The sequence below is a fragment of the Gymnoscopelus braueri genome, assembly GCF_963280865.1.
Source record: "Gymnoscopelus braueri genome assembly, chromosome: 6".
NCBI classification, from domain to species: domain Eukaryota; kingdom Metazoa; phylum Chordata; class Actinopteri; order Myctophiformes; family Myctophidae; genus Gymnoscopelus; species Gymnoscopelus braueri.
In genome coordinates, this window is record NC_137607.1 from 25,204,849 (window position 1) to 25,231,188 (window position 26,340).

General features: G+C 40.4%; 1 protein-coding gene across 1 annotated transcript; it reads left to right on the forward strand.

Moving 5' to 3' along the window:
• Positions 1 to 3,058: 3,058 nt before the first annotated feature.
• On the forward strand, positions 3,059 to 26,150 carry alg6 (ALG6 alpha-1,3-glucosyltransferase). The gene is made up of 14 exons (XM_080431697.1): positions 3,059 to 3,240; positions 4,427 to 4,511; positions 5,102 to 5,191; positions 6,179 to 6,267; positions 6,624 to 6,706; positions 6,993 to 7,057; positions 8,480 to 8,665; positions 9,733 to 9,868; positions 13,744 to 13,829; positions 18,324 to 18,408; positions 19,491 to 19,561; positions 20,892 to 20,960; positions 22,666 to 22,858; positions 24,693 to 26,150. The coding sequence occupies exons 1-14, from the start codon at positions 3,159 to 3,161 to the stop codon at positions 24,888 to 24,890; spliced, it is 1,518 nt and encodes a 505-aa protein (XP_080287823.1). The 5' UTR covers positions 3,059 to 3,158; the 3' UTR covers positions 24,891 to 26,150.
• Positions 26,151 to 26,340: the final 190 nt, after the last annotated feature.

Sequence of the window (26,340 nt, forward strand, 5' to 3'; positions counted from 1 at the left end):
TTATTTTCAGCAAGTGACATCATTGTGCAACAAAGCTTTAATGAGTTGGGCTTTAGTGACCTCTTGTTGAATATATCCTTGGTTCTCAAAGTGGGGTCCGGGGACCCCCAGGGGTCCTTGGAGGGATACCAGGGGGTCCCCAGCAAAATGTGTTAATATAGTGTCACAATCACTGTAACCACTTTAACCATATTTTATGGTTTGGCTATTCAAAAATAGCAGATGTACAAGCTCATAGCGATCGTGAAAACTTGTGCAAATCTTTGAATATATATTTTAAAGCTAACATTTGTAACTCAAATCTTTGCTTCTGGGGGTACCTGGAACAAAATATTTTGAGATGGGGGTCCGCCAAATACATATCATTTTGGGGGTCCTTGACATGAAAAAGTTTGAGAACCACTGGAATATATATACTGTATACTATGTATACAGTATAGTGGACTATTTTGTAATGGACATGGTGACTTTTTTCTATAGCAGCAATTTTCCCATCTAGCACTGCAGAGGACACTGCAGGCTGCAGCCTATTCTTTTCCATATACAGTATATAGAACTGGATGCACATTTTGTAAAAGTTGGTATATGTCTAAATCCATGTGGTTCAAAAGTGAACATAATTTAAACATCTTCGCAAAGGTGGGGTAGGTTATTTTGTATGCTCATCCAGTGCTTTATCTAAAGAGCTATAGAATGTTAAACTTTTAACAGAAAGAATTTGAGAAATGTCTGCCTTTTGGAGTAGTATAGTCATTTGTAAAATTACACATTTGTATTATTTCTGAAATAATAGCCCAACAGCTGACCCATGTTAAGTACACTGAATGTGTGTAACCATTGGCAGACATTTCGCATTCAGCACCTTGCCACGGGCCTGCTTCCATCCATGAATCCATTCACCAGAACCACATGACCCATGTGGTTGAATATCGTTGCTGTAGGGTGGAAACCAAAACCATTCCTTTTTTATGTTAAAAGCACATTAAAATAGTGAAAACAGCAGATCTATTATAAGTTCACAGTGTGTCACATTGTGAGCGTATCTGCTATTTTCACTACTTTTGTGGGACACACTTGTATGATGAAGTAGGGCGTTAATTTAGAAAAAATGTGGAGATATGAGGTTTCTGCCCGACAGCAATGATATGCATTGATGTCTTTACAGTTCACAACCATAAAGAGATTCAAGAGGCGAAGAGGGGTTATTTCAACTCAAGTGTGATTTTACACCAAAGGGCTATTCTTCAAAACATACATAACATAACATACTACAGTTGATACCAGACCATGTTATGAGCACACAGAATAAAGTTCTGGGCTTAGCCTATTTGCGGGAGAATCGAGATGGGCAAAAAGCAATATCAATAACAATTTGTAAGAAAATACAAATTAAATGTAATTTCATTAAAAACAGCCAAACAGTGTATTCATTGGGAGTGCATTATATTACAGTATACAAGCTCCATGACAGCTCTACTTGAATGGTAATTGACTACTGGTCTGGTTGTTGTAAAGCAAAACAGTTTGGCTCAATCGTCTTGCAGTCCAAGTCTGTAATATCACATCACTGTGACTCAAATGGACCAGAGGGAAAAGGTGACAGTATCAGGATGCCGCCAAGGAGACATTAATGATAAACATGTTTTAAATTAATAGATGAAACACAGCTTATTTCATCACCACATCAAACGATAATATATATTTTTTATTTGAATGAAATTAGTAATGTCCCCTCATATATTTATTTTCTTGGGTGAATTCAGACAATGTGGGACATAGGTAGAATGGGACTTTTGGAATAAAGTGCATACATTGGTGGGGTTAGAACCGATTGGATATAAAATATATATTTTGTAGTTATAATCTCCTTTGTGTTTTAGAAATTAAATCGTTTTTCACTGTCACATATGCATTTGCTAATAATGGGACACACCAACAAATAATTCAAAAGGGATTCATTAACAAGCACTTTGGCTTTAGCCTATTATTTAAAAACGATATCCAATTCAGAATAATTGTAATAGTTGATGATAAATCTCATTCTGAATTGGCTCAAAGATAATGAAAATATTAAAATTCTTTGTTAACAACATTTTTATTTACAGCTTTGTGGATTTCTTATTAAACGATAATAAACTTAGGGTGAACTGAAGTTTGTCTCTCCCAGGGGGGGGGGGGGGGGTAATTAGCAGTGGTGGAAAAAGTACTCCGTTTTTTTTTCTTAAGTAAAAGTATCAATACTACAATGTAGTATTGTAACTACTCTGTTAAAAGTAAAAGTCTGGAATTCTAAATTTACTCGAGTAAAAGTACAAAAGTATTGATATCTGCATAGACCATTTCAAGCATGAACTTGTAGATCGGCTATTTTCAAATTGCCGAAATGTATATGGGGCTAAAGTGGTTAATATATATGTATTGTAATAATAATCCAAATCTACAAAGTAACTACAGCAGTAACTAAAGTTGTCAAATAATTGAGGAGGAGTAAAAGTATAATATTTGCCTCTGAGATGTAGTGGAGACTGGAGTAGAAGTAAATAAAAGTACTGAAAATGGGAAATACTCCAGTAAAGTAAAAGTACCTCAAAATTGTACTTAAGTACAGTACTTGAGTAAATGTACTTCGTTACTTTCCACCCTTTGAATGTCATTTACTTACCCGGTAGATCTGGATCTGACCATTTGCCTTCAAGTACAAGTTAAACTCAGGGCGTTCACTGAAACTGGGAATTTCAACTACCGATCTAAACGGTTAACACAAGGACGACGACAATGGCAATACAGCGGAGGGAGAGGTTCCCTCCTGTACAGTACACACTTGTATTGGAAATGTATGTGTGTGGGAGGAGGGTTGCACTCAAAGTCCATCTTTCAATCCCTTTATGTCACCGAAGTTCAGGCTTCATGATCGTTTTCATTCTAGAGCGGACATTCTTTTATCCGATGCATATTGAACGCGTCCTCTAGCAACACGTAAACGTCAACGCCCGCCGTCCAATGAGAGCGCGCTACGAAGCTTTGACTGGTGACGTATCAGGAAGTAAACGCTGTAAACAGAGAAATGAACACATTCTAGGTTTCCTTTCGTGTACCAAAACAATCAGTTGTTCTAGGGTTTCGTGTACCAAAACAATCAGTGTCTGCTGTCAGAAAGCATGGAAACGTGGAGTCTCATATCCATCTGTGTTATGCTCTGTCTCACTGCGAGATGGGGGGTTTCACTCAACTCTTATTCAGGTGGGAAATGTGTGCAGCACACATGGTGTTACCATTCAGCCTCTGGTTATATCTGTAGGGCTGTCACGATTATACAAGATTAGCCTTAGATCAAGACTATCGTAGATTATTATTATTATTATTTTTTATCGATTTTGACTTTTATATGTACGAGAGTCTTAGCGACCAACCTCCAGTGCGCCCTGGACTTTCACCAGTAAAGCCAAACATGTATAAATGCAAAATATAACGTGCTTACCCGGTTGCCCCAGATGTTAACTAGCGGTCCGGAGTCTTTGTGCAATGTATTAGTCCATATGTTTCAATAAAGAAGTGTTTCATGGTTTAAATCCCGTCTGTGGCCGAACGCCATTCCCCCCCCTCGTTTACTTCCTGTTTAGATTGAGTGTAATTCTGGCTTTCACCGGATGCGCCCCGTCACTACCGCCAATTGGGAACTTCCGACAGAATCGGCCACAGACGGAATTAAAACACTTCTTTATTGAAAAATACGGACTAATACATTGCACAAAGACTTCGGACCGCTAGTTAACATTTGGGGCAACCGGTTAAGCACCTTATATATTTTGTTTGTACATGTACGGAGAAGTATGGGCTTTACTGGTGAAAGTCCAGGGCGCACTGGGGGGTGGTCGCCAGGACTCTCATAGATATAAAAATGTAAAAATCGATCAAATACATCTAGGATAATCTTGATCTAAGGCTTGAAGATTAATTGTCACACAAATGATCACGATTAACGATTTCTGTTTGCCTTTTTAGGGTTCATAATCAAAAATTGCACAGGGCAGATATTATGACAAATAACTTGAATAGACAAAGAAATTATTGACATTTCATAATTTTATACATGTAAAAATAGCAGAAGTAGGCGTAGCTGCTATTTCTGCTAGTTTTTATATTTGAAAATGTGTGAAAATCTTTCAACATGGAAATGATTATGACGATTATGCAAAAATAATTGCCATTATCTCAAATAATTGCGATTAAACGATTATGTAATAATTGTGACAGGCCTAGTAATGAGAGCTAGTGGTGCTTATGAATCCTTGCGATTAAACGATTATGTAATAATTGTGACAGGCCTAGTAATGAGAGCTAGTGGTGCTTATGAATCCTTGAAATGTTTATTTTCCACTCAAAGACCTAACAGTCGAATTATTATTATGTCTTTCCTATCCTTTAGGTGCAGGCAAACCACCCATGTTCGGTGACTATGAAGCTCAAAGGCATTGGCAAGAAGTGACATACAATCTCCCTGTTCAGGAGTGGTCTGTATAAATAGTCAATGCACTATTATTCACTATAACTACTGCAGTATAGCATTGGGTATTAAGATTTAGCTTTTATTATGCCATGGGTCCAATTTGAACTCCATTTGGAAAGTAGGTGTGTTTCGCTTCAGCCTGTGTGTGTACTCACTCAATAATTAATTGCTGCGACTTGGAGTCAGATATTGTCCTCTAGTTTTATATCCATTTGAAAGTTCTGTCAGAAAACGTGTTTAGTCAAATATCTCCAGCGACGGGGCCCGAAACGATTGCTGGACTGAACAAATTGGGGAACACATATGTATGGGGCACACAATTAACAGGTGTGATTCATTACCCCACACCAATCGCAACGCACCTGTCAATTGTGTGCCCCATACGTATGTGCTCCCCAAAGGAAGTTTTGAAATTGCTACAACTTCAAGAAGTTTTGGGAAAATCTGCCAATTTAACATAGAGGTGCCCACTCTTCCTTAGTGCCCACTCTTTTGTATCCGCTCACAATGTGACAGTGTCGTACAACAGAATATAAATTAGGTATTTCACTGTGAGATTTGGTTTCAAATCCAGTGTATATGCATTTTGTACAGGTACTTCAACACTACTGACAACGACTTGAACTACTGGGGTCTCGACTACCCTCCTTTGACTGCCTACCACAGCCTGCTCTGTGCTCATTTGTAAGTCTGAAAGTAAATTATAATCACTGTAATTTCTGCTTTAATAGACACATGCAATGGAGCCTGGGTCAAAATAAAAGGCAGCCTTTGTTGTTCTTGGCACAAACTCTCGTTACGGTAGCCTCACACATGCAAAAATAAAAATGTAACTGTAATTGAATTGTTATTGACCTCATACAAATAGGGCAAGTGAAGGATCAATGTTATTACTGCAGATAAATGAATAGACTGTGCATGCATATTTATGCAACCATTTCAGACTAAGTTTTGATATATTTTAGATGGCTATGGTTAGTATGATAACTTCATTAAAATCACCTAAATATATATACACCGGTAATATAAATATTGCATCACAGTTGTATGCCTCTGCCAACCAGTTGCTGTTTACATCTATGTCTGTCCAGACTCATATAGTATGTAGTGAATGAATATGTTGAAGGAATTCAATGAAAGTGTTTGTTTTTGAGGTCACAGTGATCTTGACCTTCCACCAGCTACTATTCAGTTCATCCTTGAGTCCAAGTGGATGTTTTCCCTCAAATTGTTCCTGAGATATCACGTTCACAATGTTGGTGATGGACGGACATATGTATGTACGGACGGACAACCTTAAAGCATAGAGCATGGCTGTACACCGGTGGATACATAAAAACACGGGGCACTACCCAAAGAATGTTATAGTGCTATGGTCCTCTTTGTTTCATCAACTTACGAATGAGGTGATATCATCATGATATCATCTTTCCTCCTGGGAGAATTTGTGTGGCTTGGTCTGCTGATATCATTCGCACGCACTGAAATCCTGGTGTATGACATGTGGTATCTCTTTCTGCCCTCATGCTCAACTGTCGGTGCACAAGGCAAACCGATGGAATAGGGTGTTTTGCAAGTTGAATGTTCCACCTTTTATAACATTTTTGTATGATTTAAAAAGCATATCTGCATCTGTAAAACTGACTCTGGTGTCACTGTACTTTTCTGCAGAGCCAAGGTGATAAACCCTGAATGGGTGGAGCTGCACACCTCTAGAGGTTATGAAAGCCCAGCACACAAGGTGTTCATGAGAGCCACAGGTACAACAACTACAGTACAGCATAGATTTCTGCCCATCGCTATTGGGCAGAAACCTTGTATTTCCATATTTCATGTTTTTATATGTTTTCATAAATTAATGCTATTGGTCCTCCTTTAACCACTTAAACAAGCCTTACTAAAATAAGACCGATCATTTTGATAGTGCTTTTTAGTGCTACTGAATAGAAACTCCGAAAATTGACTAACAGGTGGATTGTTAGTTTTGATTAGTCGGCTGTTATTTGGATCTTAAGGAAGTCATAGATACAGTACTACCATGTTACTGTATATACTGTACATACTGTAAGACACATTATTTGACATGCTGTTTCTTTTTCCTTTCTCTCCATCACAGTCCTACTTGCAGATCTGTTGATTTACATCCCTGCGGTTGTTATATACTGTTTTTATTTATCTGAGGGATCCTCCAGGAAAAAGGTAAAACCAGTAGCTACCTAGTACTGCAAACTAAGAGTGAATTGTGAGGAACACTAATGAAAGCTGGTATAACCCTCACAAGATTTGTCTTGTAATAGATTTGTATACATTATTTACATCTTTTACAAAATGTTTTAATAATACTTTGTATATATGAGTAAAAAATAACAAATACATGCATTTTGAAATAACTATATAATAACTCTATATGTTATAGATTGAGTGTAATGATAACCCTGGAATAAATAATTGGGCTTGACAATGAAAATATGCCAATTTGTCCCAGGTTTGCACTCTCCTCTGCATTCTGCTCTACCCTGGTCTAATTCTCATTGACTATGGGCATTTCCAGTATCCTTTTATATACAATCAAGTACAATTTCCTTATGTTAACTCTCTGAGTGCCAAAAACGAGTTATCCCGAGTTTTTTCTGAAGGCCCTGGGCCTCAGTGCCAAGAACGAGTTATCCTGAGTTTAAAAATAAATAAATAAATAAAGAAAACTTTTTTTTTTGGAAAGAATGTTCAGAACCCAAGATATCGTGATCCGAAGATTTGCTGCTCCATTCACTTCTTGTTTAACTTATTACTGAAAAAGGCTGTATCTCGGCACCTGAGCACTTTTTTTTTACTTTAAAAAAATTGCTGGCACAGTATGAACATATTTTTTTATTTCATTGGCACTGAGAGAGTTAAAAGTGTGATTTTATTCCGGAATGTGCCTGTAACATCAGAGATTTTGATCACACTGTTTCGTTATGGAAGATTAGTCCTGCATTTGACTGTAGCCACCATTTGCTTGATTATACGGTAATGCTGAATTCACACCAGGATCAGTATAACGCTTCCGTATTCTGATCAATGCATTGTCTATGGAAAGGAGTGACCGTTGCCTTTTCCACTGCAGCAGGAGGTGGGGCCCACAAAAAGCAGTGCTGTAAAGTTGAGAATGGTTCAACTTTGCCACTGTATGGCTAGTAGAGAGAGTGGCAGCCAACCAGAAGTGCAAATAAGAGCGAACTTGGCATACACACAAAGGTCCATAACATCATCTTTGTGGGTGTGTCAAAGCACAGTGATAGAAATCACTACCATTGTTTGGTGTGAATTTAGCATAAGACATGTTGGCGTACTTTAAGGTTGCTTTTGTTACTAAATCACCAATGATAAAAGAAGCATCACCCATCCTATGCAATACACATGAATTTATTTATTTCCCAGCCTTTTATGTAATTTATTCTCCAAGAGTGATTTGGTCTGTAGTTTATTTTGTATAGGGACTTAATGCTTAGATTTTTCTTTCCCAGAAAGACCTATTCACTGTTCAAAGTATAAAACATATCGCTAAACTAAATTCAAGTGGGTTTGTGCAAATAACATTTACAATTTTGGTATTATATTAACAAATTGTAGAGGCATGGCATTACTCATTTAATTGAATTATAACACCATTGTTATGTTACAAACTATTACCACTATCATGGAAACAGGACAGAAAACGTGCACATGTGAATTGAACTCGTCAGGTAGAGTACCCACTGTGCAATAGACCATATTCACACGCCAGGCATTTTGGAATTTAACATTGAAAGTGCCACCCCGTTGCCATGGCAACCGGGGTGGCACTTCATTGACTTAATAGCAACATGGCCGCCGTGTGAATATGGTCTATGGGACGCTGGTCTCATGCCCACCCACACTGAGTTGCTGATTTACACAAAGCTTTGCTCAACCTTGTACATGGAAAGATTGGACATGAACCTTGACTGTCAGGTACAATGGAGTGAGCCTCGGCCTGGCACTGTGGGGGGTGCTTGGTCTGGGTCTGGGCTGGGACGCGCTGGGGTCCCTAGCCTTCTGCCTGGCTATCAACTATAAACAGATGGAGCTCTACCATGCCTTGCCCTTCTTCTGCTACCTCCTGGGAAAGTGTGTGAAACAGGGCCTTGCCGGACGAGGGTGAGCTGTTTTGGACGATCTTTGTCAACACCTCTTCCATCAGTCTTCTCTCTCTCTTGCTCTCTCTCTCGTTCTGTCTTCTACCTTCCTTCATTTTCTTTCAATCCTGCCTTCTTCCGTCCACAAAAAACTGAATGATGATCTCAACTTTATTGCTCAATCAGAAACAAATTGGCAATAATTTAACAAATTGGCAATCATTTCATAAATACATAACTATGGTACAAAATTACTGCAGTCTATTTATTTTCGGTTATTTATATATATATTGAAGGTTACTCATTATGGCTTATAGTATCAGTTAAATGCAAGACACGTAAATGTAATCTATCTATGAGCAAGTATTAATGCAAAGTGAGCTCAGTTTTTAGCAAGGTAATCAGATTGGATGCTGCCATACTAGAACTCCCAGTGACTGTTTATCTAGTAACAATGTACCAAGGGCATCTGGTAGCAAATGGAGAGCTGGATTAGAAGGGCCAGGGGGAAGATATGTCCAGATGACACTCTCACCATGCCCAAACTCCTCTGCTATTCCTGTGTGTGCAACTTCTACCAGCAGCTTCACAGGTCCAGCTGACAACATACATACCCTGACCTACACTAAAGACTTTCAGCTGATGCATGGCTTTCACTGCATTCCTGAACAGGGGGTCAAATCTGGACATGCAAGTAGTAGCACTGCTTAATTGTTCCAAGTACAAAGTAAAATCCTCAGTGTTAATTTAACTTGTAAAAATGAACCCAAATTAACCTATAAGATCTGAGTTAAATTAACAGTGAGGACTTTACCGTGTACTATCCGTAGATATTCATATTTTATTATATATTTCTTATTTTAGAAACTCCCACAACAAATAATGAATAGAATAGATAATACACTATATTTACTGCAATGTTTTACACAGTAAAATCCTAAGCGCTCATTCATCCACTTGATGAATGTTTTAACACTGAGAGTGTAAAAACATTTGTACACTGTACAGAGTTAAATTTACATTAGTATGCATATTTCTCCCAGACATGGTGTCTCTCTTTAGTGTCCCTGTTGTCTGTTTGTCTTGTAGGTTGTTCTTGCTGGTGAGGATCACTGTGACAGTGTTGGTGACTTTTGGCCTCTGCTGGCTGCCCTTCCTGTCTGACCCCGGCCAGGCCTTGCAGGTTGTCCGCAGGATCTTTCCCGTGGCACGAGGGCTGTTTGAGGTACAGCTGAGGTTTCTCAAGGCCCTACCCAAGCCCTGGATAAATTTAGTTTCACCCTGAAACCCAGGCTTGTAAAAACTCATTATTGCTGTCGTCATGCGGGAACATAGCAGGAGTATGCTTCACACCGTTTGAGATTCTAACCTTTGGTTTAGAAAACTCGAGACGTACATGGACATTTCTTCTGACAAATAGCCATAAGCCTGATAATAAGATGGTGTCGCTCACACCGAAATATAAATGAGGATTTATTAATAAATGCATAAGCCATTCATTGGCAGTATTTGGCAGCTAATAACAAAATAGTCTCTCTGTTATCTGAGTGTGTGTACTGTAGGTATTTTGGTCGCTGAAATTACACTGTTATCTTTTGTTAGTTTTTCATCAGCCCTTGGCCATGAATCCTCATAGTCCATGAATTTCATGTACAATCACATTGCTTTAAAAAGTGGATGTGGATGGATTATTTATGTTGTTTATAGCAAAACATTCCTTCACAGTTATACAGTTACACACATTAATTCCTGGGAGCTCCCAGTGGAACCACAGTCTTCTTGTGAGCAGATCCTCAGTCTGGAGCAATTGGAGGTCAAATGTCTTGCTCAAGGACATCTTAAAGCCCGATTTATACTTAGTTGCGCAGCGTGTCTCACACCGAAAATAGCTGACTTACAAGCTCACAGCGCGTCGCAGTGTGTTGTGTTGTGAGCTTGTAGATTGGCTATTTTCAGTGCGAAGTACCGATGCACAACTAAGTCAACTAAATCAGGCATAACCACCATAACAGCATTTCATGATCACCGTCCCCACCCATATTTTTGCAGCTGGTCATGTAATCACGATACTTGAGTAACGACATGATGATATTTTAGGATAATATATGTTTTCTTCCCCAATGTTTTGAGAACATCAACAATTTAAAAGAACTTCCTCGAAAATCAGGCGTAATCTCCAAAGCTCTCTTCTTGCTTTGCGTCTGGTTTCATACACTCTGTCCCACACCTTAACTGGAGCTAACAACCTTCCACCCGCTGTTAATTCCTTAGCGCTTAGCCAATTGGAAATGGATCCCCCGCGGGATCAAAGAAAACAGAGGAGCAAAACGGTGAAAGGTCAGGGGATCGGTTTCACTGTCCGGGGGTTGTGATGTCAGAGGATATAGATAAATCTACCTAATTTATGGCCAGGGGTGTTTTCAGCGCGTCATAGCCGAGCCAAGTTCTAGCTGTACGGGGCAACGAGGGGTGCCAGCTCGGCACTTATTGCATATCAGAGCCCGTCCAACAACCACGGGCAGCTGCGTCTTTTAGGTGTAAAACATGCCTGTGTGTGTGTTAGAGAAGATGGACGCACACATACATGTTCATTGGTTCATCAGTGAGATGCGAAGATTGAAGTAGTGGATGAAATGATTGAATGGGATAGGGTTTAGTCAGAGAGAGAGAGAGAGAGAGTCAGAGAAAGAGTATCATTGCAACATTTTCTTTGCTGGATCTGTTGAAAAGCTGTCATGGAAGGGACAGAGGGAAAGTAATTGTGCGTGCGCGCGCGCGAGAGGTGACGGAGAGTTCTAAGTCAAAGTCCACGGCTTGCCTTTCTTGTCCCGTTCGCTGAGGTTGCAACCACCACAAGCTGTCATGGATGTGAGAAGTAATTGAAAATTCTACCAGGGGAGTGAATGGCACCATGTGCCAAGGCAGTATTTGTTCAATGAAATGATGCAAACATAATACACAGGGTGTGAGAGACACTATACCCTCCTGAGACGATAGCGACAGTTTGAGAGGCTCCGGGGGGGCAGGTTGCCCTGAACTATTGTGAAATGTGCCTGTAAGCAGAAGCTACGAAGACGGGAGAGGGCGCGAGAACGTGGGGGTGGGGAGTGGTGTGTGACTGATCAAGGATGGTGGTGGGTTAGAAGAGTGTGTGTGTGTGTGTGGGGGGGGCAGGCGGGTAGTTGTAAGTTTACCCACTGAGACACATTCTGGTGTCTCAAGTTGCTGCCTGCTCACAAAAATGGCACCAAATGCTTCTGCCTGTGAAATTCCACGCTAGCTTATAGGTGAAGGAGCCGCCCCCCCCCCCCCCCCCCTCAACCCCTTGCATTTGCCAATGCGGCAAACCCCCACCACCCAGACCCGTTCATGTGTTGCCCTCAGGCTGCGTCCAGGAACATTCCGGTAGTGGTTATTTGGAGTAGGGCGGCAGAGAGGAGAGAGAGACAGACAGACAGACAGACAGACAGAGAGAGATGGGGGGCTAGACGACGTGGATCGGCCCAGTGCTGACTAGGCTGCCTAAGATCCACACAGCTGTGTTCTGAGCAGCTGTGTCAAGGAACAGCGAGAAGGACACTCCATACAAGCTGGCTTTTCTAGACAGGATCATACCACTTTAAGATCCTGAATGGAATGATGAGGCTCATCTAAGGCGCAGTACCTCTATGGTTTCTCGACGTCCACAGAGTGGGCTTCGGCCTTAATATCATCTGATCTCTGCACAACTGCTTAAGCGTCTAAACCGACTGGACACATCTTCGTCGCTACTAAAATACGACTTCTTTCTTCCAAGCTGTTGTTAGTGTCATGCATAACCAACATACCTTCGATTCTGCAATTTATTCTTCACCGTTGACAGGTCCAGTGTGGTGCGAGAATATTTCACGAGCTCCAGTTTAAGCCAAACCATTGAAGATTTATTGTAAAATATCAAATATGAATCCGTTTTTGATATACAAAAAACACATGTTTCTATGGTATGGGTATCGGGACAGCAGTTTTTCTTCTCATACGGGTGGTCTAAATCTGCTGGCTATGCAGGAACAACTTTGTCTAAGCACTTAACCCGGTGTCCCCAAGTTTACAAATAAGTACATCGCTTTTTTTGACGTCCCGCGTCTCTGACAGACAGGTGATTTATGAGGGAAGGGTAATCCACTCCTGTACAAATGCCCTCTGGAATGCCCTGAGGAATCTTTATTGCACTTTCAGTTGGGAAATGATTACATAGAGCGATGCCACTTATTTGCTTTCTCTTCAAAATTGAAATCCTTTTTAAAAGGAGTCATCGGTATACTTGGGAGTGCCAGTAAATTTGAAAGGCCTGTGATTTTTGTTTTGTGCCAGCACTGATTTATTCAGCGGACAAAAATGTCACCATATTGTCCTTAACCACTTAAAGGGATATTTCACTTTCAAAAAAACTTTGGGTCCGTGTTTTTTTCGATTACTTTTTTCATTTATTTTATTTTATTTTTTTATTGTATAAAATTATTTTAATTTTCCAAAAAATATATTAAAAATAAATGAAAAAGGTAATCGAAAAAACACGGCCCCCTCGCGTATTAGGAGGGCAGGGTGAGTCACCAGAACCAAGGACGGGTGTTTTTGATGAATCTAACATGTTAAAAATGGAGTTTGAAGTTATAATGGGTTTGTATAGGAAGGGGGCGTGTCTGATAAAATGAATATTAAATATCTAAATACTGAATCAAGCATCTTAAAAACGGTCTGGGGGGCTCACAAAAGCCTGAGTAGACGATAAAATGACCGAAAGTTTTTTTGAAAGTGAAATATCCCTTTAAACCCTATATACTTTGATCCCCAGTGGTCTATACTGGGCCCCCTCCTTTTTTCCCTCTACACCAAATCTCATCGCAGAAAATAGCTGATCTATAAGCTCACAAGCTTGTAGATATTGTGACACGTTGTGACTCATTGTAGATATACTATTTTAACCAAATATTCTGCCCACAATAGGGACGCTAGGGTTCATGTTGTTAAATTATTTGTTCCTCTGTGTGTGTGTGTGTGTGTGTGTGTGTGTGTGTGTGTGTGTGTGTGCGTGTGCGTGCGCGTGTGCGTGTGTGTTGACAGGATAAGGTGGCCAACACATGGTGCACCTTGAACCTCCTGATAAAGATCAGAACCATCCTGTCCACTGATTCCCAGCTCTACCTCAGGTAATCCCTCTATCTGTTTACCGCCTCATCTTCCTTCTCCTTAATCTCACCAACAACATCCATCTTTATTTACGTCTTTCTCCATCCTTCTCTCTGTCTCTTATTTGCACTCTTTTTCTCTCACAAGAATGCCACGGAGCTTGCCCAAGGGGGAAGACTATGATCTAGCAGGGAGAAAATAAGTTTATCCCTTATAATAATATCTTGTGAGGAGCTTCTGAATGTAGAGTCACAGCTGCTGTGGGCTGCACTCGCAAGAGGTCGAACTGGAAAGCACGAGGAAGCACTGAACCATGCTTGGTATTCAGAGCTAGAAGTCAAATGTGTGATGTAGATACTGTAGATAAGTTTTATCATATAAAAGTTCATGGAATTTCAGCCTTTATTGGATAACGTTTGTGTGTGTGTGTGTTTGTGAGGTGACAGAGTTTTCTTTTTCAGTATATACTGTAATGGGAAGACATAATACGTACTACATTTTGTGATGAGAAAACCCCACACACTATGAAGTTGCAGTGGTGAAGAAGATGAATGGATGTCCAGTTCGCAGACCTCCATTCATCTTTTAGTAAATAAAATATGTTTTGAACACACCTATATAGGGGAAAATATATATATATACAGGGTCCCCACGGTCATGAAATTCCTGGAAATATTTTGAAATAAAATTTTAAAAAATCCAGTACTGGAAAAGGTTTGGAATTGATCAAAGGTCCTGGAATTTATCAAGGGTCCTGGAAAAAAATTTGGCTATGCATTGTTTTTGGCTATTGATTTTTTTTAATACAAAACATTTTCATAAACATGTATAACATTACACAAAATATGTAACATAAGTAGTTTTTCGCCGAACGGGCTGTGTGACACCCCATCCGCACTGCCAGCGATGCGACGTGACGCGAAGTGAGCGGGCGATGAAATCTCATTAAAATACATGTTTTTGAATGAGACCGTCCTGACCTACCGCGAGCGACAACGAACCGTGCAACGACGTCGTCCACCCCTCCTATTTTCGCTCGCAGGGTCACTATGCCCTAATTTTGCACGAAACGTTGAATGAAATTGTACTATCTTATATTCTATGCTTTATTTTTGCTACACTGCCTATCTTTGGGCATTGTACATAGGAGTAAGAGACACATTATTGCGCTGAATGATTGTTTTATAGGCCTGGAAATTGGGCTAAATATTCTGGAAAAGTTTTGGAAAAGTTTTGGAAATTCATTGCTAAAAATGTGTGGGGACCCTGTATATATATATATATATATATTCGTCAGTGTCCGGGACGAACCAGCTAACTCCATTTTCAGCTTTTTTTTTTTCTTTTCATAAATCAACGCTATTGAACACCCTTTACGTCTGTGTAAAAAATCGAAACATTTGAAGCAATGAAAAGTATTAAAAAGCGCCTCTGACGAAAACTCCCAACTCCATTGGATCCTCAAACTGTCCGTCAGAAACAAACAACTCCCCCTCTCTACTCTGCAGCAGCCTTTTCTCAACACAGAACAGAGCGCGCTGCGCAGTGAGATAGGAGGAGTACCATGTACACAAACTCCGCGTAGTCTGTTAAAACTATGCAGTGTACCTGTTTATCAAACTTAGCACTGACGCTAATGTTATGAAAACAAGTAATTATATTTCTAAAATCTATGAAGTGTTCAATGAGGAGAGCAATGTGACAAGAAGAAAGGCATTCATAGCATTTCTGTCGCGCTGAAACCTCTCCCTCAGCATCGAGTGGAGCTATTGTTTGGACAACAACTCAATTTCAGCTTGATTTCTGCTCGTCTGAAACTACTAACTCCACTAGCGCTGGGTAAAGTGTTGATTTACCCGCGATTTGGGTAAAGTGTTGATAATATAATGACACATGCAAGTATCTGACAATATATAAAGTCACTATACCAACTTTGATGAGGCAGTATTGATTTGTTTTAAAAATATAAGGTTTTCTTCATTTCCTGAAAAACATATATTTTGTTTTCTCGTTTCCTGAACAATGAGCGTTTTGGAGTTAGCGGTTTCAGGCTGGACAGCAGAGATATTATACATATGTATTTTTGTAGACACCTATTTACATTCCAAAATATATTTTTGTAAATGATGAAGTAAAATACATATTTCTCATGAGGGCAAACTGAGAGCATCACAATTCCACTGCAGGCCATCATGTCACGGATACGTTTTTGGATATGATGTGTTATTTTAGCTGAAGCCGTTTTCCTTCCCCTGGAGGCCGATCTATCAGAGGGAGAAAAGGCTGGGGTGGTGATACAAGTCATGTCATCATGGTGGGGCGTGCTTAAATAACCTGGCAGGCTAAAATTAGGAGCCCTGTGTCCACAGCATGGACACGATTCTGTCAGACTGTTAAGTCCTGGGATTAGGCTGGACTTCTTTGACTGCAACGCATTTCAAACAAATGAAAAACACTCTTGTCTTCTTGGCTGGGGGAGTGGATTACTAAATGCTTGGGTGTGGGTGCACTGTGTACTTAGAACGAATCAGCTGTGTGATCTGTGTCCTTCCGGACTGCAGAACCCTGCCCTCTGCATAACACTTGGTCACACATGCACACGCGTGCACATGCGCACAGATGCGCGCACGGTGCACGCACATACACACACACACACACACACACTCACTCACTCACTCACTCACTCGCCCTCACTGAGGGCAGGGGTTTCCGGCCCTGTCCTTCCCAAGGGAGACTTCAACGTTTTCAGGCCAGGGACCCCAAACTGATGGGGAGATGGAGCAGGGACCCCCTACCTCGTAGGGTGGGGGTGGGGGGGGCTACAACATATATTGTATAATTATGTATAAAATTGTGTTTCATATTTATAAACATACCATTGTGCATTCAATACTAAGCTATTAAAAATAATAGACAGATTAATATAGTCGTGCTTTTATTTTAAACATACATGTACAAGGTACAGTGAGTAGGGTGGCCGTACTGCCATTTATAAACATACATGTACCTTATTAACTGAGAACAACAACAATCTGTCAATTGCACAATAATCATGTATACAAGCTATTCAAAATGGACAGAATCATGATTTATTTTAAACATAAATGTTTTAAAGATATTTAAAGACAAAAGGAATTTCTTTGAAAAAAATGAATACATATATAAAACATATATTTTATATATACTTAAAAACATATATATTATATTGTCTAATCAAGCAACAATTTCGCGGACCCCCTGCAGTACCTCCGCAGACCCCCTAGGGTGAAGACCTCTTAAGGCCTAATTTATACTTAGTTGTGCGCCGCACATAGAAAACAACAGTGGACGGTATATCAATCCCTCAATGTAGCCCCGTGACATGGCTGCCCTCACACCTCTCAGTCACCTGCCACCCCACTTTCCGGCAAAAACACTCACACATATTGTCTAACAGTGTCTCAGCCCTCATTCAGTGACAATTGAAGTCAAGTCAAGCCAAGTCACTTTTATTTACATAGCACATTTAAAAACAACAGGAATTGTTGGAATTGAAAGGGTTAAACTAATGCTGGGCTGCCCTAAGTAGGTGGGGGCAGTATTTATACATTTCACACATAGCTGGGGTCTTATGTGTGGGGTAAAAAAAAGGGCAGCGTGCACAGCTGGGTTCTGTGGTGTATGGGCTTAGTTTCTGGGATGGGCCGGGTTGATTGTTTACACTTGCAGTAAAATTAAGCCTTAACAATTGTGAGAGTGAGTTAAATAAAACAAAATATTTTGTTGTTTACAAGTCTACAGTGTTGCAAGTACTGTATATGTGGTACAAAAACAGCATTAGATTCTTAATTGTGAGTTTTTAATAATGGGTAAGGAGAGAAAAAACGCCGCAGTTCTGCAGCTCAACCAAGGCTGAGTTGACCAAAGCCTTTATCATTGCTTGCTCAGCCGAAATGCATTGGTTTTTTTATGATGATTTGATCTGAGTGCAGAAGGCAAAACTAATATTGCTATCAGTAGTGACTAGTGACAGAATGGGGGACCATGTATAAATTGCACAGTCACTGAAGGATTAACACAATTATGGTAAACAACAGTAAAAGCTTTAAACAAAACATAACTGGTCGTAATTGAAAAAACCTGGGGTAGCCCAACAGCTGAGTGGTTAGGGCATATACGCACAATGTCTAATGCCTGACAGCGAGTCCCCGGCCAATGGACCTTTTGGCCTAATGGGTCACCAAATCAGCAGGGACCCCAGACCGATTGTCTAGGGAGCCTGGATGTACTGTACACAGCAAATTCCATGATAGTTGTTTTTAGCCTGTAGTTGTTTTTAGATATGTTGTTTAGGACCCAAGTGGTGGATGGGCTGACTGACCACCCAACATTACCATCCTTATAGAGCCTCACTGCTAGCGGGGCTGAAGATATCAATGTTTACATGGGCTCTTGGTACTTATACATTTAAGTTTATGTTTCTTCAAAGTACTTATGTGAGTGTTTACCTACATTTTCTAATTATTGTCTTTCAGTTTTGCCCTCACTCTCCTCGCAGCGTTACCTTCCTCTATCCGACTGTTGACCAAGCCCACATTCTTGCAGTTCAAACTGGCCTTGGTGAGTGTCTTTGACTTGCTTAGAACCCAATCCAAACAATAAAACATTTTGATCCCTGCCAAAAGAAAGACGAGGCGCTGTCTTGAATTATGAGCTACTTACTCATCAGCAGCCCCGCCATTGCAGATAGCAGCCAGAAAAAGAACCAGTAATGTATTATATGCTACTATAATGTTAAATGTGATTTTCCCTCAAGACATACATGATATAATTCTCAGGCATATAGTGCTTTCCAAGTGTCGTCACCACGGGGGGTGTGGCATAGTAGCTGCAGACATACTGGTGGGGGGTAATGTTAAAGGTTCTATGACATTCAGTTTCACTTGTTTTTATTTTTTTGGGGGTTTTATGACCTCAATTACACCCAAAAAATCTGAACTTTGAACATTTAGTGGATTTTCTGTGGTCTGGGGTTTTCTGAATAATTAGGCTGAAAAGTAATCTGAGCTTGGCCCTTTGGCAGTGAGGTCACAGCCGATTAATCCCACCCACTCTCTCCTCCTCGCCCCTCCCCTCCCCTATCCTTTCCTTTTGGGGGGCGGAGCAGAGGCGATGATTGACAGGCAAAATCCCTCACCAGCGACACCCGCAGGCAAAGATTTCTTTTTTCATTGCAGTTGAAAAGGCTTTAGAAATGTGAGAGAAAAACACCTGCCATGGATCAATGAAGTGGATTTTTTTGTTAAAACTTTCTATACACGTTTGAAGGACCATGGCAAAGACTTTTAATGTGTGGTAAAACTGAACGTCATGAAACCTGTTTATGCTCCACCAAGATGTCCTCCGCTACCAAACGACACTTGTTGACGCCCCCTTCAGGATTTCTGGCACGCACTATATGTACAGAATATCTAATTTCAGATATTTCATGTTATCCAGGCCATTTTACATTTCTGTAAACTGTATGCTTATCACAGTCACTTTCTGACACAATACCACACATCACACCATCATAGTGTTTAAATTATTATTATTTATATTATTATATTAAAACTGTTAATGCTGTCACTGCTATTAGAACTAATTAAGTTACTTAATAGTAGATATTTCTGATGTATTAGTAAACTCAGCATTACTTTCAGGTCAATTCTTCCCTGGCTTTCTTCATGTTCTCCTACCAAGTCCATGAGAAATCTGTCCTGCTGCCTGCCCTGTGAGTAGAGAGCTGACAAATCGATAGTAGTCGATTCTGTCCCCTGCCACCTGAAACATTTAGGAAGACACTGTATATAGAACGTCTGGAACTGGTTATGTGAATGTACACGGCACTTTGTTCATGGCTTGAAGAGATCCGCATTTTGTCAACTTGACATCATACTTCTGCTGCTGTACTTCCACAGCTGCCGAGTAAAGATGTATTTATGTAGAGAGAGCTGCTAACTGAGGGGTTATGCCCCTCTGTCAACATGCCGAGAGCCACATGGACACAACAATGTGCAACCCCTTAGCTTCCATTTGTTCTGACTTGTGTGTGTGTGCGTGTGTTTGTGTGTGTGTGTGTGTGTGCGCGTGTACGTTTGAAGCATGCTCTCACCAGGCCATTTTTAACCTGAATGCACTATTTACACGTCATGTGAACATGCAGACATGTATGTGTTTCCTAAACATTTCCCCTCACCTTAACCCTGATGAAAGGGTTTGGCGGCTCGTGGTGGAGTTTGATAGTAGAGAGTGCAGGATTTTGTTCCCAAGATCTGGGCTCATCTATTAATCTAGATTAGGGTTAGATTGTTGCGTTATTAACTATTGAGTTATATCTCCCACCTGTTCCCCCCCCGAATCAATCAGTAATGCATGTCCAGGGATTAGGAAAGAATGGCAGGCGGCAGCTCCGGGTGTTGTTTGCGGAGGATCAATTATTGGGCTGTAACAGGATCGCCAAAGAGCACTGGCTGTAATTATGGGCTCAGGGACCAGTGGAAAGTGCTCCCCTTGGATTGCAACGCAGAGGTGGCTAGCACTGATGCAAGGAGCCAGGTTTATTTAACATTGCATTACAGTCGTACAGTATACGGTAGATGTGCAATGCATGCACGCAAATACACACTTAAACACTCTTCATGTAATTCCTCATCATTGATAGAAAAAAGGCTCTTAGTCGTGTCCCAAAAATTATTTACATTTCCTGCGATTCAACCTTTCACATGAGTTATTGACTTTTAATGTTGAAACCATAAATCTGTCTCTTTAAAGTAAAATCTCAGTTTGATGTGCAGATAAAGCCTATCACGAATAAACATTCAGTCATCTCATTCTTGAAGCACACGGTAAAAGTCTGGGTCTTTACTGGATATTTAACAGTAACATTTATGCCAGTAGTATCCATATTAAACTGTCTCTGGATTGTCACGACAGGACCCAACAGTTTGTGGGTGATTCAAAGGGTTCAAATCCAGATTGCTGCATGTTGGCACATATCCACATCTTACTACAAATATCATCTTTAGTATGAACAGTAACCGTGTTAAAACAAACTTTTTCAGGCCTGTCTGCCTCCTGCTGAATGACCTTCCCTTAGTCGCCATTTGGTTCCTGCAGGTCTCTACATTCAGGTAAGGATGCGCTGCAAAAATTTCAGCATTTGGTTAAAGGGCAAGAATGCTTTGGTAGAGGTTTGGGTTGTGTAGTTACCTTGCCATGATGTAACTCCAAAGGTGGACAAGAAATCAAAAATGATTGCTCCATTGATTAGAAATTGATAATTCAAAATATGCTCCTCATTGACATTGACATTGTATGGTGAAACAGCTCTCAAAGTCACTATTTTAGCACGTAAACAAACGCAAACAAAGCTAATTCAGACAATATAGAACATCATATTTTTTTTTACTTTGAGAGCTGTTTCACCGTATAATGTAATGAGGAGCATATTTTGACTGATCAATTTCTAATCAATGGAGCAACCATTTTTGATTTCTTGCCCACCTTTGGAGTTACATCATGGCAAGGTAACAACACAACCCAAACCTCTTCCAAAGTGTTCTTGACCATTAAACCAGTAAAGAAACACTAAACATAAGTGTAAGTGTAATGTTTCATTGTGGGACAAATGGTCATGAAAGCATTTTGTTACTGTTGAGAAGAGCTTTCCCTACCACCAAAAAGACAGTTAGGTTCTCCTAATGCTTTAGCCAGTCAAACAGTTTTTTAAACTACTATTATATAAGATTACGCTTACTGTAGACACACCCTCAGTCTTGCTTTGAATGGCGTGTGGCATGCAGAAGACGCACTTTCTCCCTCTCTCTATACACCAGCTGTTGATAAATTCTTCCGGCAGCACTAATTGTTGTGCGCGTGGTTTAGTATAAGGATATAAGATAAGTATCTGTGGATTACACAGCATAGTCTGCATGCCTGCTTTCTCTATGCATGCGTTGTATGAGGACACCAGGTCATTTTGTAGCAGCTTCTCGGTACAGTCTGACAAAGACTGCTCCGTAATCTGCATCCACTACTCCCTCCATCATTAAAAGAAATACATCTTTTGTTAGTGTAATTGGTCGAATGACTGCTCATGCACAGTAATTGTAAGGGTGCACAGAATGCACTCAGTCTGTTGAATTGATGAAGTATGTATTTCTAAAATGTCAAACATTTATCTCCTGAATGGAGGCGATTTTGTCGTACTATCACTAGTTTTATTGTGGACGGTTAGGTTTTTATGGGCTAAGGAAATATGTAATTTGCAAAGAGTCAACTGTTGTTCTTGTCTAAGTCCCTCTACGATAATAAGATAAGCTGAACATGAGTGTTAGGTCCGTCCCTTCCTGGGAAACAGGGAGAAGACTTGGACTACGTTACCATTTGAGGTTTACTGCTACTCATTTTGCCAAAAAACTGAATGTACTGTATATAATGTAGCTGAAAAACTACATTCATTTGTATTGCATTTTTTTTTGTGCAGATTTGTATTGATGTCTACAACAATATCTGATCAATCAAGCCACAACACATAATGTTCATTGAAGCTGTGTGAGACCTTAATCTAGAGGGCCTCATGTGTTTCAATCAATCATTAGTCCCTTTTTGGTATTAACCACTTAAGCCATTGTTGTATAATGGTGTCACGCAGCAGGAATAGCAGATCTACAAGCTCAGAATGCGTTGCGAAAGCTTGTAGATATGCTATTCATGATTTTTTTTTTTGAATTTTCACCTTCGGTATAATGACATGCTCAAAATATGGACGCCAGGGTTCATATGTGTTGCCAAACTGTATAAATGCTATTATTTTGTCTGTTTCTGTGTATATAGCATGCTGCCTCTGCTTCTGAAGGATGGGCTGCTGATACCATACATAGTGACATCGCTGGCCTTCCTCCTGTTCAGCACCTATCTGCTGTCTGCGCTGCAGCGCTGCTCTGAAGACGAGCTCAGACTAGGGGCCTACCGCAAGCTGCTGTTCTTCCTACCCACACTTAATATGGCATTCATAATCAAATGGAAGGTAATTCTCAAACATGGTAGTAAGTATAGGATAATATAGTAGCTGAGTTGCTGTGCGATGGTTTATCAAAACACGACACCACAGCACACAGGAACGTACATGACATGATGGTGGGCACAGTGGCTGGTTTGCATAATTTTGCAGGTTTGTTTTCAAAACAAACAAAAAAGGGCACAGTCTTATTGGGACCCGATGACAGTAACCAAAGCACAGACTTGGCTAGCTCGTTCAAGCTGCGAGTTGACATCCGCGCACTGTTCTCTGGACTCCAGGTGGCACATACTGTCAGAGTGGCACTTGACCTAAATTGCATGGGTGCGAGAAGATACATCCAACTGTATAAATAAAGATCATGCGGTGCTGTAAGCTGTGTAAGCTGTCCGGTGATAAAAGCCCCTGAGAGCCAGAAGAATTATTTATCACTTATTTAGGTTTCCGCAACGTCTGAAGGTGCTGCACCCGCCGGCTCTCCTTAGCGACATGGGCACCGATAGAGTGTCAGAACTTAAGAGAAGGCGTCTTTTTATAGCGCGTACCATTAACATAGGGTTTGCCTAGATATATTTATTTACACAAGCGGCATAAATAACGAGCGCCCAGTGATGGTGATTGGGTTTCGCTCCGAGGAGGGTGGGCAGCACTGCAAAAGGTGCTTACTCCCACCTAGCACACTCGCTGATCCCTAGGCCGTCGATCCCAAATAGACACATGAATGTTGATCCCACTCCCATCAGCAGCTCTCTGATGGCTGCTCTGTAGCTGGGTGAGAAGAGATTTTGAACGGGCAGATATAACTTGTCCCATAACAGATCTGCTCAACAGTGTTGTACATGTATCACATTCACAAGTCATACTCAGTCAGTCCTCATATGACAAATTTGGTGTCAGTCACAGAATAAACACGTGATGTCATTTGTCAACTGTCTTGTTGATAATATCAGCCAGTTTGTTCTCATATATATGGTTTCACTTGATATTTAATTATGCAGAAAGCCAACAGTTTCTTTCTTGCCTGGGATTCCCCGTCTTTTGATTACTGGGATAGAATATCAAGTCAAATGGTACCAAAGAATAACCGCTTGATCTTTTTTATGACAATAGTCTCGTGTTTTGTTTTATCCAAAGCCACCAATAATTTTTTTATTTTTTTTTATTATTATATATCTATAACTCTAACCTAACCCTACCCCAACCCTAAAACCGAAATAAAGAAACAAAAAACGAAAAATCCGCGAAAACCGAAATCCGGCGTGCGGGGGAGGGGACACATGTGTCCGTTGCCTGGGGGGCTAAGCCCCCAACCTAGTAGAGACCTAGGGACGCCTCTGGCTGAGAGATTGTCCTCAGTCTCGAGTTGAGTGAAGCATCTCTAGAGCATGATTCTTTTAGTGTACCATGACTATAACATTCTTCCAGGATGGTCTCGTTTGTCAGAACATTCTCAAACAACCAAATATCCCAATTGAAGATGAACTGGTTTCATTGTCATAACGGTTAAGGGACCAGAGTACCACTCCCAATGGATGCACTAATGATTATGTTTAGCTCACTCCCTTGAAGATGAGAGGAGCATCCTCAAATGGGTTTCCATCATTTGACCATATACTGTGATTTCTCACCAAAACAACTGACTTCCTGTTCCGTTTTCTGTTGCACAACATCAGCTTTGTTGTAGTGACCATTTGACCCCATGCCATTGCCTGGGGGTACTCAGTCTTTCTGCATTTTAGCAGAAAGACTGAGCTGTGGATGCGACCATGGAACATCTTCATTCTTGTGAAGTGACTCTCTCTCCCTCTGTCTGTCTGTCTCTCTCTCTCTCACTCTCTTCCAGTTCTACATCAGCATCGGTGCCATGGTTGCTTTGAGCTACGTGAGTGTAGCTCTAGTCCCTCCAGCCAGGCTTCCCGATTTGTTTCCCGTCTTGGTGTCAGTCTTCTCCTTTCTACACTTCCTGGGAACTTTCGTGTACTTCAACATTGTCCAGTTTAGCGGTCCACCCAGCAGAAAGAGCCAGAAGAAGACTAACTAACATCATGGTGCCCGAAGGATTGGATGTGGTAATACTACTAGATGTTTGGAACTAGTTTTAGAAGGTGATCACACCGAGACACACGCTACAGGCATGGATGATTTCAGAAACGTCTTGGCAAACAGTGGCCGCGTCCACAGAAAGTGAGCTTCTCGAGCTTTCCCCAGTAACGAGCATTCAGAGCACCGTATTTGGTGCTCTTGGTTAACAAGGCATTGTGATGAGCGATACGACTCCACACCTTGCACTTTTAATGCGCACCTAAAACCGTGAGAATGTGGCACAAGGGAGGACCATAGGAAAACAATGGTTTTGCTGGTGATGCAATGTGTCTCGGTGTGATCGACCCCTTACTCCAGAAAAGCCTCTGTGGAAACCAGTGAGTTTATGTGTCTTCTGTTTTCTGGTCTCATTTTGTGTAGAATGGTCTTTGGGATACTTGAAACCTAATTTATTCTTAGTTGCACTTATTACTGAAAATAAGATGAAACAATGCTTGTTCGCTTGAAAATCTGTTATTTTTGGCAAGCAACAGTCGTGCGACGAAGTATAAATTAGATTTAAACTCATGCCATTTTCTATCCCCAGCTAAAATCCTGAATTGTTAAATCGAAGATTAACACTTACAAATGGGACATGAAAGCTGTGATATCATTTGAAAGCAACAGATAGTTATACTGGTCTGGTTTGAGGCAATAAAAACTGGGTTTAATAATAGATCAAAGCCATCCTCTTTGAATCCAGTTCTGAGAATAGCCCTTTTCAGCCTCATATATTAATTTATTAAATGTGTGACTACTTGAAATTCTAAATTCATGGCATACTGTAGGTACAACTGCCTTTGAGAGTTTTTCTTTTACTTGGACCAATGTTTAACGCACATCGTTCTGGCTACAGTCCCAATCATTATAGCATTGAGTTGCTTCACTCATGTATGAAACATTGAACAAATTCTAAATCCCTTTACATCCAAACTACCTCCTTTGCAAATTAATTAAAATGACCAATTGATGGAACTGGATTGAACCAGTGAGAGAGCTATCATTGTAGTCTACACATGGGCTTATTACGGTCAATGTCTAGTAGTAGTATGCATCCATTATTAAGCCTAGTTACCACAAGTACCAACAGGGCTAAGTCAATATATTATTGTCAATTATTTTTTAGTATGTGTCCTATATTTTGTACCTTCAATAAATGTCCTTTTGTACAAATTAAGTGTTTTTCTAAAATAAATAAAAAGAAGGTTCAGACTTGAAATGTACATCAGATTTATTGCTACACTGTAGAATAGTTTTGAATCGGCTTCAAAGGAACTTTCCATAAAACTGTCCATCTTCGCCATGTAGTCAGCTAAATCATAAGTGTGGTAGAGACACTGGTAATAATTACACAAACTGTATCCCTCAAGACTTTTATTCAACATCATTAAATATTCATTACAACCCAC